Consider the following 14,247-nt stretch of genomic DNA (forward strand, 5'->3'; position numbering starts at 1 on the left):
CGGGGCTAGTCGACCTTCAGGCCTCGCTGGTGTTTGTCAGCTTTCTGCGTCCCACCAGCGCACGTCGTGCTCTAGAGTCCAGGCTTCGCTTCCAGCTACGACACCAGTCCCTGTTGCAGCTGACAGTGGCAGTCGCTGCCTGCCCAGACACTGCCTTCACCTGGGGGAGGTGGTGAAGGAGAGCAGGAGCAGTTCAGAGCTCCAGCTGGGTACACGTTACAGCAGAAGAGTTCTCTGTAGTCTGCTCTCCTGGCTTTAGTCCAGCAGAGATTAGATAAACCCCATCAGGTCCTGGTGAATCTGCCTTTTCAGGTAGGTTGTCCTGCATGTCTGAGGGATAAAGTACTAATTAGAACACGTGGCTGCTAGGGAAGGAGTGCATGCCTTCTATGTTTCCCATGCTTGCAACCTACGTATTGCCAAATCTGAGCCATAGTTAGCCCCAAGTCACCTTTTTCTAACTACGATGCCTTCTTTTTTCTCTTTTGGTCTCTAAAGCCAGTACTAGCCCTACATCAGGCCTCGGGACTGCTGCCATTGTAGGCATCCTCATCGTTATCTTTGTGCTGCTCCTGGTGGCTGTGGATGTCACCTGCTACTTCCTGAACAAATGTGGCCTGCTGATGTGCATTGCTGTCAACTTATGTGGCAAATCCGGACCAGGAGCCAAGGGCAAAGACATGGAGGAGGGCAAAGCCGCCTTTTCGTGAGTACTGTGGTCGCTTCTCTCACTCCTCTGTTGAGCAATGTGTCCCAGCAGCAACTCCAGAAAAGAAATTGTTTTTCAGGGAGTTCTGGCTTTCCCATCTCTGTTGGGAGGGTACTGAAAGTAACTGGGGCCGTGTTGTTTCTGCTTTTTATTTCCAGGAAGGGATTCTTTCAGACATTTCTCAGTTTTTCTCCCATTCCTTTGAGTAGCTATCAAATGGCTGACCCATATGCTGGACATCATAGTGGTCTTCTGTACTGTAGCTAATAACTGGAAGGAGGGGTGACAAAAAGAAACGATCTGCTGACCAAGCCGACCTGTTTCTGGCAGTCACCATTGGTATTTCGAGTATGTCTTTGCTGGAAGATCCCTAACGTGAATGGGAAACATTTTCTACATAATTCCCTCGTTACAGGAAAGATGAGTCCAAGGAGCCTATCGTGGAAGTGCGGACTGAAGAGGAGCGGACCCCCAACCATGACGGGGGAAAACACACAGAGCCCAACGAGACCACCCCACTGACAGAGCCAGAGTACGTTGGTAACAGTCCGCCTTAGCACAGTGCCAGTCCGGTGCCCTTAGTTGCCTTAATCCCTGATCTCTAATGCACGTAACTCAGGGCAGGAAGAGAGGAAGACAGGTAAAATCTCCGTACTTGATATCCCAACAGACTGGTGAGAAAATGCTTCTTCTTTTTCCTGATTGACTCCTAGTTCCAGCACTGGAAGGGGAATAAAGCAGTGTTGCTTGAAAGGTTTGTCTCTGCTGGTCCAGTCCAGTGTGTAGATCCAGCATCCGTATCAGAATTTGTTCAGGACCTGAACCTGTGAATCCCTGCTAACAGAATTTCAATAAGGTCTAAGTGTTGCCTACTGCCTACATTAAACTGGTTGCTAAATTGGTGCGGTTCTAGTGCCCTCCAAGTATGCGTCCACAACTTCTGGAGTAATAAAAGCAGCAGTTCACTGCAGGAAGCTGCTGAAATGCTTGGTAATGTTTGGGTCAGGTGTGGGGTTGATGGAACATCTTGGGTTCCTTCAGGAGGCTCACCACGGTGGTGATGTGGTCAGGTTCGTCCACTTTGGTTGTCTCACCAACTTTGATTAGGTGAGCAGTGAGGCCCACTGCTCCTATGGCTGTGCTGGAAATCTGTGTGAGGTGAGAGGAGAAAGGAGGCTGGGTCCACAAGCAGTATGGAAGTGCAGAAGTGAAGCGCTGTAGAACAGCTTGGATTTATCTTGTCATGATTTTCTTGCCTTGTCTTACCAGGGTTTTAGCTCAGTTACCTTCCTCTACAAAGGTTTTCTCTTAGTTAAGCCTGTGGTGGTGTTCTGAGGCACGCTGGCTTCTGATGCAGGAAGAGTTCTTGTTTGTTTTTTCCAGCCTCATCTGTGTTCTTCTTATGCTGGTCAGTGCTATAGCACGGCTGCTGAAGCGTGGTTAGAGTCAGACGTTGTCCTGAAGCAAACCTTATTCCAGCTGGAACAATAGGCAGACACAAATCTGGTCGGAAGGGCAGAAAACATTGTCCCAAAGCTACGTGTGTGTTTATTAGGTGTGTGTATGAGAAAATATTCTGTGCTGTGTGATGAAGACCTGAGACTTGTTGGCAAAAGGATACGGCCAAGACAAGGGAGAGAATTCAGGGGTCCTACGCCGGGGCATTGTTGTGTGGTTACAGATGGCACCAGGCTGCAGGCTTGGGGAATTTGTAGAAAGCTGCTTTGTAAGGTTAGGTATGAGGGTGAGAGGGAAGTTAGGCTAAAAGAGAAGATTCTCTGCAAGTCAGTGGGGTTACGTTGACTGAGACTTGAACCAAAACCTGCGTGAGCAAGCCATTCCTGAAGGTTGTGTCCTCTCTGCTCTTCCTTCTCTTCCTAGTTGTCCTTCAGTCGTCCCTGCCAGCCCTTGCTACCCTTTGCACATCTGACCTCTGACAAGTTTCTCCTTCTCTGCCTCCATGTTGTGTTTGTGTCGTAACCACATGCCATGCTGCTGCTGCTGCCGTGCCACCCGCCTGCCTTCTCATGCTTACGCTCTGCTTCCCTTTCCCTTGCTGTCGTTTATGGGCTTCATTGTCTCTATTTCTCTTCTACTCCTGTCCTCTTCACAGGCACACCGCCGATACCGCAGCTACCGTTGAGGACATGCTGCCTTCCGTAACTACGGGCACCACTAACTCTGACACTATCACTGAAACTTTTGCCACTGCTCAGAACAGCCCCACCAGCGAGACCACCACACTGACCTCCAGTATTGCCATGCCAGCCGCGGCCATTCCCGACTCCAACTCCATGTCGCCTGGCCAGGCTACTCCAGCCAAAGGGGGAGCCGCCTCGGTCTCTTCACCACCGGCCTCCTCTACCCCCAAAGTGGCCCCTCTTGTTGATCTCAGCGACACCCCGAGCTCTACTCCAGCTGCTAATAATTTGTCTTCAAGCGTCCTGTCCAACCAAGGCGCGGTGCTCAGCCCCAGCACTGTTGCCAACGTGGCCGAGACCTCCAAAGCGGCAGCTGGTAACAAGTCAGCTGCCCCAAGCCCTGCAAACCTCACTAGCCCTTCAGCTCCGTCGGAGCCCAAGCAGGAGGTGTCGAGCACCAAGAGCCCCGAGAAGGAAACTGTGCAGCCCAGCACAGTGAAGAGCCCAACGGAGACAACCAAGAACCCAAGCAATGCGAAGAGCGAGGCTGCTTCAGGCAGCACCACAAACCCTTCCCAGAATGAGGACTTTAAAATGGACGAAGGGACCTTCAAGACACCAGACATTGATCTTGCAAAGGATGTTTTTGCAGCTCTTGGCACTACTACTCCTGCCAGTGTGACTAGCGGGCAGGCTCGCGAGCTTGCTTCTTCCGCTGCAGACAGCTCTGTACCTGCTGCACCTGCAAAGACCGAGTATGGCTGCCTTTAATCTTCTGTTGGTTGTGTGCTGTCTCTCTTGTGCACTGGTGCTTGTGCTGTGTTCTTGTTGGGTGTTCTCTGAACTAATCTCATTGTTTCCATAGCAAACTAACTCACCAGTGAACCAACTAAGCAGGGCTTGGCTTTAAAGCTCCAGGAGGAAAGCAGGAATAGGCTGGGCCAGGGCAGCAGAGCAAAGACAAACCCAGGAAGTTACCGTGAACGTGTGATTCTTTACACTTTTCTGCAGTTTTATCTATCATAGATTGTTCTTGCATGAAAGAGACTGGAAACAGTTGGGTTTGGTGCAAAGGAAGCGCTGTCCTCAGAGGCTCTGAGTTCCTGCAGCCACCCAAATTCATTTCCTAACAGATCAGTGGAGCCATTCAGAGTTGACGTCAGTGTAAGGCAGGGCAGAAGGCAGTACCGTGTGAAACTAAATGGTGATACCTCTGGGTTTGTGCTTGACGGGACAGGGTAGGGCAGAGGGGTAAGGCAATGTGATGCTGTCTGAGAGAGGGGGAGCACTCACAGTTGGGTCAGGGTGACTGGGTGGTGTCTTTGTTGTCCTGGTTCATCAGAGACGAGTCTCCATCCACCATTCTTGGTCACCTTCTTACCCAGCTGGTTCATTCAGAGAGCAGCGGCATGCCCCTAGGCCCGGCAGCCGTACAAGTCCTTTGGAGCCTTACGTCATCTGGCCAGGATCGGCTTTTCTCAGCTGAAATGAGTCTGCTCCTGGTGTTTGGCAGGAGATGCCAAAACTGGAGAGTGAAAACAGCCTGAAGTCCTCAGCATGAACTGGGGGAAGGCTCAGCTTTAAGGCAGATGGTGGACAAGAGCGCTCTTGGTGTGCCAGGCTGGGCAGTGGTGGTGACAGGGCCTTCAGAGCAGAAGCTTGGAAAATGCTGATTGAATGAGCCTCTCTTTAGGACACAAGCACTGACGTTCCTCGTTCCTTCGGGCTTCCTGTATGGACTCCACGTGTTGACAAAGGCAGGATCAAATAGAAGGAGCACCTCCTCTTTGGGGCTGTGCTTTGGAACTAGAAAGACTCCTGCAAAGGCAGCTCAGATTGGTCTGGGAGAAGCTCCCAGAAGGCTGAGTCCACACCGCGTCTTGGGCTTTGGGAAGGGAAGGCGTGTTGGTGACAGGCAGCCCCACTCTGTCTCAGCCAGATTGCTGCCAGGACCTAAGTAGCTGCCCCTGAGCCAGGCTTGCAGCTCACGCTGATACCTCTAAGCTGTGCTGCAGCTGCCACAGGGGACACATATCCTAAGTGACAGGTTGGTTAGAACTTCTTCCACCCTCATTTCTCCAGGAAAATTGCCTCATTCTGGAAGCTTTGCATTTAGTCCAAAACAAAGCACAGGCCTGGGTTATCTTGCTTTGACGCTGTGCTTGCCGTGGTGCTCACACGTACGGCAGAGAAGTCAGGCAGACATCGCAGAGGCAAGGGTTAGGCTTTTTCCCAGAGCTGGGTGAAAACCCGTGCTGTTTCACTCTATTATTCATCCTAAGGCCCTGGTCCCCCTATCTCCCGTGCTGTGCTCCCGTCCTCTCCTAACTCAGGGGACATGCTGCCACGTGATGGTTCCACAGCACTGCCTTGTCCCCCCCAGCTCTGGATCCTCCCTAGGATGTCCGGTGGCTCCCCAGATGCCCCTGGGCTGCAGGGAACCAGGCAGCTCGATGGGCGCAGAGAAACCTCTTCAGTTCCCTGCTACTGCCCTTCTGCTGGGTGCCCCAGAGACACAAAAGGAACCCAGGATTGTGAGCTGGTGCTGAGCTGATGGGAGGTAGGAAACGCTCTGCCTGCAGCGAGGAAACGTTTCAGAGTGCAGTTTGGTCTACGCCATGCCGTGAGCTCTGGGTGCGGCAGAACACGGAGCTGTGCGCTGCCGGTGCAGCCTCCTGCTGCCTGGGCTGCTCCTCTGCCTCCCTTTACAGCGGTACCGCAGCCGCGGGCTCCGGTTCAGCTCACCTGGAGTCAGGGTGAAGTGGAATTGCAGCCGTCGCAGCCTGACGTTGGTTAGGGTGCTGGAACAGCATTTCTGCAGGGGGGCTGCCAGCTGCTCCTAGCGCGGCGCTTCTGCCTCTGAAGGGACAAGCAGGCGTCTCTCATTCTTCAGTCAAGCGCCGAAGGCAGGCTGGTGAATCTGAGCTGCAGCCTGTGAGGCTGTTGTCCCTCTCCGTATGCTTGCGAAAAGGCATCGGACAGAATCCACTTGTGTTTCCTTCTGCGTACTGTGAAATTCTGAGAGTGACCTCCTGCAGAAATGGAGGTTTGCTGCTAAGGGGCAGTCTGTTCCAACAGGCCGCCTGGGAGACGTAATTAGTGATGGTAGAAATCCAATTCTTGTGCGACTGTGTGAGGTTTGCTGTTCGTTCCTGTGGCATTGCACACCGCAGCACGCCTTGTGCCTGTGCTGCAGCCCAAGGCCGGATCCTGCTCGAGTGTCAGCTCAGGGCAGGAGGGAGAGCCTGGAGCTAAGTGCTGGGGGAAGGGAGGGGAGGGGGACGGGAGGTTGCTTTTATTTGTCTTTGCATCTGTCAAGGAGATCTGTTTGAATGTTTCCAGGCACATATTCTTATCGCTAAATCACCGTAGGCGGTCTGTATTTTTCTGTCTCTAAACTGTGCCATTTTTGGTGATTCTTCCTCAGGAAAACCCCAGTAGAAGACAAATCTGAAGTGCAAGCAACGGAAACCAAGACACCTCCAGCAGAAGTCAAGACGGTCCCAAACGAAGCCACACAAACAAATGAAAACGAGAGCAAAGCATGATCAGCGACAGATGAAAAAATGACAGAACAACTTCACCCAAGCATTTAAAACACGAAACACAACACACATCTCATTCCTCTAGTGTCTGTTGCCTTTTTTTAAAAAAAAAAACAAAACAAAACAGAAAATGCATAAACGGGGGGGGGGGGTCGTCCTTTTTTTTTTTTTTTTTTTTTTTTTTTTTTTTTTTTTTAAAAAAAGATTTTTAGAAAGGTTCTATTTGTTGTGCACTTGCTTTTAAAAAGTACTACATTTTAAAAACAGGGTTAAACCCACAAGCAAACCAGGGCTGCGCTGCCCCTGTATATTCAAATAAGCAAAATTGCAAATGCCAGTTACAGCATCGCTGAGGAGCTCAGAATCACCTAGTCGTAGGCAAAGGGGAAAAAAAAAGAAAGAAAGAAAAAAAGACCCTGTTCTTTCCTTGGTTAGTATACTAGATATAACCACTGTACTGCTTGACTACTTGGTACAGCTGGTCCTTAATGAACAAAGTCCACAATTTATTTTTATACTTTTCAGTCGAGTTTGAAATATGTAAAGCCTCATAAATAAGTTATAATTTCTGTTCACCTTGTATTTGTTCAGTATGCAAAGTGTCTCGAGCTCTTTGTGGCTGAATTCTGTTCTCCACCTTAGACATTTATTTGGGGGGTTATTATTTTTTTTTAGGAAGAATGCCAAAATTGCAGCTTCGGGGGATATATTTCAATTTGCAGTATTCAGACTCTACATTTCTTTAAATTTTATGTTAATTTTTGCCAACTTTTGTTCTTTCCAGTGTTTACAATTGACAAATATTTTTTTTAACTTTTGTTGTGTTTAAATGTATGTGTAAAATAGCTGCCTTTTTTTTTTTTAAGTGAACCCAGCCTATAGATCCTAGGTTAGCAGCATGCTTGCTTTGCAAAGGGAGACATTTTTAAATATCGATGTTTACAGTAGTTTCCCCTTTATCTTTTTTAATTATTATAATAATTATAATTATTATTATTATTTCTTACTGGAGTAAGAAAAAGAGTAATGCTGGTCTTCGGTTTGTTTTGGGGGGGCGGGGGGTGGGGATATTCCAACCACTTGTCACCAATCGAGGTCTGCACCCAGCAATCCACATAAACACACGCTTAGCTTGGAATGAGAGAGTTGCTGGCGGAGTCCTTATATGCTTAAAGTTATTAAGAGGGTAAGTCCCTTGCTGGACCTGGGCCTGACTGCATATGAAAAATATCATCTCTGCTTTTTTAGGACATTCTCCCTTTTCCTTCATGGAACCCTCCCAGAGCTTTGCGAGGCAGAAGAGAGATTGTACAGTTAGGGCTGGGCTGGGCTTATCTCAGATGTTCGACATCAATTTCTCCTTGATGCGTCAGTAAACGCCATTCCCTTGACCCCAGAAAGCTGGTTTGAAAGCAGCGACTTTCCGCACTTAGAGAAAAACCAAGTTTGCTTTTGAGGAGTGGTAACACTAAAAAAAGAGGAACGTCCTTCTCTCGTGGGTGAGGTTCCTGAGCACAAGGATGCTTGGCAGCGTGCAAGCCCCCTCCAGCACGGCACGTCTGTCCATGTGCTCTGCAGAACCAAAACCCCAAAATCAGTGCTTGGAAAGCAGTGCCAAGGCTCCCCTTGATTCCCCGGTCTCTGGATCATGTTGGTACCGCTCAGAAAAGGGGCTGATGCAGCATCGTGGTGCAGGGGGGAGCTTATCAGCGGGAGATAGCACTGGGAGTCACGGAGCGATACCGAGATTCGGGGGTGAGGAGACGCTTGAGCAGAAGGAAGGCGGAGGTGTACGGGGTAGCCCAGCCCGTTGTGTAGAGCTGTTCCTTCTCTGGGGGTTTTGTTGTTTGTTTTTTTTCTTTTTTTTTTCTTTTTTTTTCTTTTTTTTTAAATTCTACTTTAGATCTGCAAGCTTGTGCACTGTGGGTGCGTGACTATTTTAGTGTGAAACGTGTTTTTTGTCATAGTATTGAAATAATTAAAAAAAAAAAGCTTCAACATAGTTTGAATGTGGAAGGTGTAGCGGATAGTTCAGATTTGAAGAATTTATTCGGGGAAAAAAAAAAAAAGAGAACAACTCTTACAAGGAACAGAAGCCTTTAAATGAAAAACAGAACCGAGCTGACCATGGCATCCATTCCGATGTGTGAAGGTGACAAACAGGAGGATGGGGGGCAGAGAGACTGCTGTGGGGCTCAGCTAGCGCGAGCCGCTCTCGTTGATGTGCTCTTCTAAGCACGCAGTCTTCTCCAGTGGCATCGCAGAATTTCAAGCTGTGAAAATAATGGTTTTGTCATTTGCTAAGTGTGGGGTTTTTTGCATTTTTTCCTCAGCTCCTGGGGCTGGAAATGGAGGATGACTGGATATGCAGGCACAGACAGGCATGCAGTACCCATCCCGAGCAGGACATCAGGGCAGGATAGGTCCTCACTTCAAAGCCTTGTGGCAGATTTGGCCCTTGCTTGACCCAGGACAGCAGTGGTGGTGTAAGTAAGGCAAGATTTGGTCTGTGGTCCCCAGGGCTTTTTCTTTTCCAATAAATCAGTCCGTGAAATACACCATAAAAACCTCACCATGGTCTACAGCTGGGGAGAGTCCTTGGGGCAGCGGAGGACCGAGTGGTGGCAGGCGATACGTACCTCTGTTCCTTGGGATGGCCACAACAGCTTGTTCCTCATTTCTGTGACGTTTTTGACTGCTGTTGTCCTCTTTATGTTATACCTCATAAGTTGTGACCCGCGGAGAGCTGAGCAGCCGATAGGGAACAAATGCTGATGACCAGAAACGTGTCCGGGGACACTGATCAGCGCCTGCCGGGTGAAATTTGTGACTCTCACCTTGGGCTGGCATTTCTGTCGTGGCAGGTAACCAGCTGAGGGCCCGATCCACCGCCCAGCCACGTCTTTAGAAATTCCCCCGCTGGCTGCGGTGGGTTTGGATGGCCCGAGGGAGTGAGCATCATCCCGAGGCAGGGGTCACCCCGTGGTGCCTGAGCCCTGGCTCTGTCCGTCCTCTTGCTGGTAATGCTCTCGTGACACCGCCCGACACCCAGTGCTGGTAGATTCATCCCAAGGAGTGTTTTTATACTTGCCCTTAACGGAGAATTTGTTTTAATTTAGAAGTATCCCGCTCCGAAGATAGCTTAGGCTTCATTGCTTTTATTTCGACTTCTGAAGAGGGACCAACCTGATGCCGTTTGCGCTGTATATGTTTATATATGTATCCATGCCATACATATATATATCTATATGGCACCTCAGACCGATCAGCTTCTAGTTGTGGAGTGATGACATTTCATGCTGCACCATACGTAAAGATGATGAGATAATAGTGCATCCAGTTGTTCAGCTTTTAGAGTGGAGTTTTATTTTCACACTTTTCTATGGAGCCTTCAAACCCCAGATTTTCACACTAGGCTGTTTTGATAGTTGTTCTCAGACCCTCCATTGACATCCTTACCCAGCATTCCCTACTTTTGGGGGCCTTCTATCTTGTTAAAAAAACGAAAAAACAAAAAATCTTTTTACCGAGTGAAACATCGATTCCACCTTTATTCCCATTCTCACTGGTGTAAATACTGATACTAACTGAGGATTTTGACTTTGCATTCTGTCAGAATACTGTGTTCAAATAAAAGTTAAAAACAAACAAAAAAAAAGCTCCCGCCTACGGTCTGCACTTCTTCAGAGCTCTGCCAGGTCCCGTGCACCAGCGTGGATTCCCTGGGCTGTATTTGCATGCGATTTTATCTCCCAACGTTTATCACCCCGCTGGGGGATGCCAACAGCATGAGCCAGGCCCTGGGCTGTCGCGAAGCAGGGAACACAACCAGGTGCGGAGCGATGCCAGCGGGCACCCTGCGTGCCTTCCCGAACCCCTGGCACACAGAAGGAGCACCTGGCAGCACGTGTCTCCACTGGGCAGCACCTCCCAAGTGCTGAGTGCTCTGCCAGAGGAGTGTTTTTGAAGTTTGAGCCTCTGTCACACCTCGGGTTCTGGCTGTGAGATGGCTAACACACAAACGCTGTTTGATGCCCGCTATGGGTCTCAGTCAGCCGGGTTTCCCTTTGAAACGTTGCTCTGTTCGCTGGCTGCGAGCGGTGTGTGTGTGTGCACAGGTGTTGGCTATAAAAGCGGCATTATCACATCCCAAATCAGGGCCCTGGCCTGGGCTAATGTTGGACTAACGAAACCAAACTCAATTCTGTCCTAAGCACCGATCTCCCAGGAGACATGGACTGGGAAATGAGAGCTCCGGTACGTGGCAGTACCCGGCTGCCAGAATTGTTCACAGAAAATAAAAAATGTGGTAAGTGTGGGCGTTACCCCAAGAGAACGGCTTTGTCTTTTCTGCTTCCTTGGCAGCGCTCCTCCCCTCCTGAACGCAGCCTGCGATGTGTTGCGGTCAGACAGTGTTTGAGCAAAGCTGCTGAGACTGGCCCCGTATGTGCCCGGTGCTCCTGCTTTAGAAAAGGCTGTCCCGGTCTCCTGGAAAACGACAGCAGGCTGAGGCAGTCAAAATCGATGTTAACTTAGAGCATGGCTTCCCTAGGAAAGCACATCTTCGGGCTCTGCATACACCCCAGTCTGGGGGGCGAATCCTAGCCCGAGGCAACACAGATCTGATCCGTTCTTTGCTTTCATTTCCAAATGAATGCAGCTGAACAAAAGATTCGCGCGTACGCTGTGCTTCAGGGTGCATCGCCGGCATCATTTTCTTCTAAAACCCGTTCTCAGTTCCTCCTTGCAAGGCAGATGTCAGAGCAGCTCTGCTAATGAGGGATCACAGTTTCCCACCCCCTTTGAGACAATGGCCCAGAAGTGTCTGCAATGGCCGAGCAGCACGCTGCGGGACCGCGGCCCCGCCGGTTGGTCTGCAAGCCCCGCTCAGCTCTCTGCAAGCTCAAATCCACCTGGAGCTGGGAAATATTTTTGTTGCTGATGTAACCGATAAACCCCAGAGCAAACACCATCACCGATCACAAGCCTGAAACCTGCAGAGTCCAAACTCCTGGATAAAGGAATTTGCTGGGAAAGGTGTTCAAGCAGAACCAGGTCTTTCACCGTGCAGGGTCCGTGTCCCTTAAATACAGTACCAACAACCGTAATTACTGCTATCAGCACCGTGAGATCCTGCAGGAACACAGCCACGTTTCTCACTTCAATAACTAGAAAGAAAGCCCAAGAGCTACTGCCAGTGGCACTAATTCTCACCCATGGTTAAAGGCAGGGAGGCTGGGCTGAGAGCAGGGCCGGACAGCAGGACTGAAAGCACCAGGGCCCTTTTGGTGTTACTGTCATGAGGCAACACTCACATCCTCGTGGTACCCAGAAATTCAACCGGGAGCAAACACGGTGCTGGACTCCAACCGAAGCACAAAGGAGGACACGGGTGGCAGAAAATGCATCGGTGTGGGGAAGGAATAAAAAGTACAAGCAAAGTCATCCTAACGGAAGTATTAATCAGTGTGAAAATGGCTCTTTTCCAGCAAAGTGGAAATTTCCCCCTGAAGATGAAGTCTACGCTGCCTGAATTTTTGGAGATATTCTCAAGCCCCCTTGAACCTTCCCACACCCCCTGAACACTTAAATTATGTTTGGGTTCTCGGCAGGGCGAAGCCGGCTTCACTGCTGCTATGTCAGCAAGCCACGGGGCTGCAGCAAGGTAACGGGTACGGCAGGAAGATGCAAGGGGACAGCGAGCTTGGAGACGTTTCCTTCTGGTGCTGGTCGACTCCGCTAATGACCGTGTGATCCCAAATTCACCTCACCAATCCTAATAAATCCCTGACAGATATTTCTTCATATATACTTGATGTGTTTTGATCCATAGCGATAATAAAAACCGATACAGATTTATGAATAGACTTGCAAACACTTCCAGGACAACATTTTAAATGCTTCTGCGGGGAGCTGTATGGCAACGTGACCGCCCTGGCACCGTTTTCGTGAAGGCAGCTCTCTGCCCTGCACATCACCAGGTGAGCTCTCCCCGTTAGCTGCCAAGTGGCAGGAAAATCCTGCACCTGGCACGGCCGCACCAAGCAGAGGCAGGGAGCAGGCACCACAGCCACACTCGCCGGGAGGGATTAAGCAGATCTGCTTACAGCAGAGGTGTTGCCTTCTTCATAAGCTGCACGGCACAGCTGACCTGAGATTTTCATTTTGTTTGCTGTAATGAAATCTCGGCCCGGCTGCTAAATGAATCCCAGCTCTGCTTTCCGCAGCCGTGTTATTAGCTTTGTTCTGCCCACAAGAGGCTCACGTCCTGCAGCTCTCTCCCTGTGCTTCCCTGGCTGTGGGGTGCAGCTGGGGGGCACGGCGCTGTGCCGGGGCAGTGGCACGGCAGGGACCCTGCAGCAGAACAGCACCACAGCTGCCCCGGGAGTTAGGTACAGGAGCATGTGAAGGGCACGGGCAGCGAGCAGCGGCTCTCCGTGCAGCACTAGCAAATTGCTCTCTTCTGTAGCCCTCCTGCCGAGCCCGAGGAGCAGGAGGAATAAACAATGGATCTGGCAGCAGAATGAACGGCCGCTTCTTGCGTGGGGGGAGAATGGGAAGCTGAGTGGGAGGGGCAGAAGTAAAGGCCATTTTCATGCAGGTGATGTGAGATGCCACAGCTTTAATCCAAAAGGCTTTGGATCCGGGCTGCTGACCCAGGGGGGTGTCTGGGAGGCTGGAAAGGAAAGCAAAGCACAGCAGAGTGCAAAGCTGGCAGCAGAGTGCAGGGGCAGCTGGACTGCAGCTGCCGGTGATAGCCTGCAGGAACAATGCCTGCCCATCTCCCACCCATCCGCAGGGGTGCAGCTGCAAATTCTCAGTGCTCAGAAACCCTCCGAAGTGCCCCCTTCCCTCTCTCTGTCTCGCGGTGCTGTTGCAGGAGAGGCAGAACCCAACGCCTCCCTGTCCATCAGCACACAGGGCTCGCTGCTGCTGCTCGCATGCAGCACCCAAGGGACGAGAGGGGCAAGCAGGGAAGCCTGCCTCGCATCTGCCTGCTGCAACTCAGCACCTCCGAAACAGACTTAATGAACCGACAAGCCCAGCTCTTTGTTTTGCCCGTGGCTTATTGATAACATTTTTTATTCTCTTAGACCTTAGGGGTGGCTTTATTCCCTTGATTTCCTAGGATAACAAATACAAGCTAGACTGCTGAGCATCTCAGCAATACAGCTATTGCCTCCTGGGTATTTTTAATTGGACACCACAGACACTGGATTTGAAACAGCTTCATTAGTGAACCAAGCCCCGCCTCTGGGATGGAGGTTTGCATGAGCAGGGCTGCCTTGCAGCAGGAGGAGAGAAGGAGGCATATTTATTAAATGTGCATGAAAGGCAACTCCTGGCAGCCCCTGGGGCCAGGGGCTTGCAGGGATGGTGCAGCTCAGCACCCTGTGGGCACACGCAGCCCAGGAACGCATTTCTCCTCCCAGCAGTGCGGTGGGGCCCTGACGGGCAGGAGGATGGACATGGCTGAGATTTGTAAGCTCACAGAGAGATTTCTAATTTCACGCCCAGCAGACCCCGCAGTGGCCTGTCCTTGGTACTCCATGTCTTAGGCAACGCTGCCGCTTTCAGGAGACTCGCCAGAGCACGTCCCTCTCTGCTTCTCACTTTCCTCTCCTGAGAGGGCTGCGTTACCATGTCTGGGATTAAAACACCCTGGGGCAGCAGGGACTCAGTGATGCTCTGAGGCTGATGCCTTCCAGTAACTGCAACCTCCAACCTTCTGGCTCTAAAAATGTGTCCCCAGAGCGTGGTGACAAGGCCCCGTCGGGCTGTTGGAGCCACACAAGCTCTCGTGCGTGAGCTGGTGGGGACGTGCTTTGGGTGCAGAGCCCATGTGGGGGGA

General features: G+C 50.7%; 1 protein-coding gene and 1 long non-coding RNA gene across 6 annotated transcripts in view; one reads left to right on the forward strand and one right to left on the reverse strand.

Moving 5' to 3' along the window:
• NCAM1 (neural cell adhesion molecule 1) overlaps window positions 1–10,035 on the forward strand; it is a 105,393-nt gene extending 95,358 nt beyond the window's left edge. For 3 of the 5 annotated variants that reach the window (XM_035346138.1, XM_035346139.1, XM_035346142.1), the window contains 3 exons: window positions 499–706; window positions 1,125–1,241; window positions 6,278–10,035. In XM_035346138.1, the coding sequence (XP_035202029.1) occupies window positions 499–706; window positions 1,125–1,241; window positions 6,278–6,398 (446 nt within the window). In that variant the 3' untranslated portion in view covers window positions 6,399–10,035. Of the gene's footprint in view, window positions 1–498; window positions 707–1,124; window positions 1,242–2,822; window positions 3,606–6,277 lie in introns of all 5 variants that reach the window. The other 2 variants (XM_035346136.1, XM_035346137.1) reach the window with 1 other exon arrangement.
• Window positions 5,043–13,899, reverse strand: LOC118178050. The gene is made up of 3 exons (XR_004756032.1): window positions 13,888–13,899; window positions 11,711–11,713; window positions 5,043–5,178 (listed from the first exon to the last, which is right to left on the reverse strand). It is a non-coding gene; the product is annotated as an uncharacterized LOC118178050 (long non-coding RNA).
• Window positions 13,900–14,247: the final 348 nt, after the last annotated feature.

Source organism: Oxyura jamaicensis, chromosome 24 (genome assembly GCF_011077185.1).
Source record: "Oxyura jamaicensis isolate SHBP4307 breed ruddy duck chromosome 24, BPBGC_Ojam_1.0, whole genome shotgun sequence".
NCBI classification, from domain to species: domain Eukaryota; kingdom Metazoa; phylum Chordata; class Aves; order Anseriformes; family Anatidae; genus Oxyura; species Oxyura jamaicensis.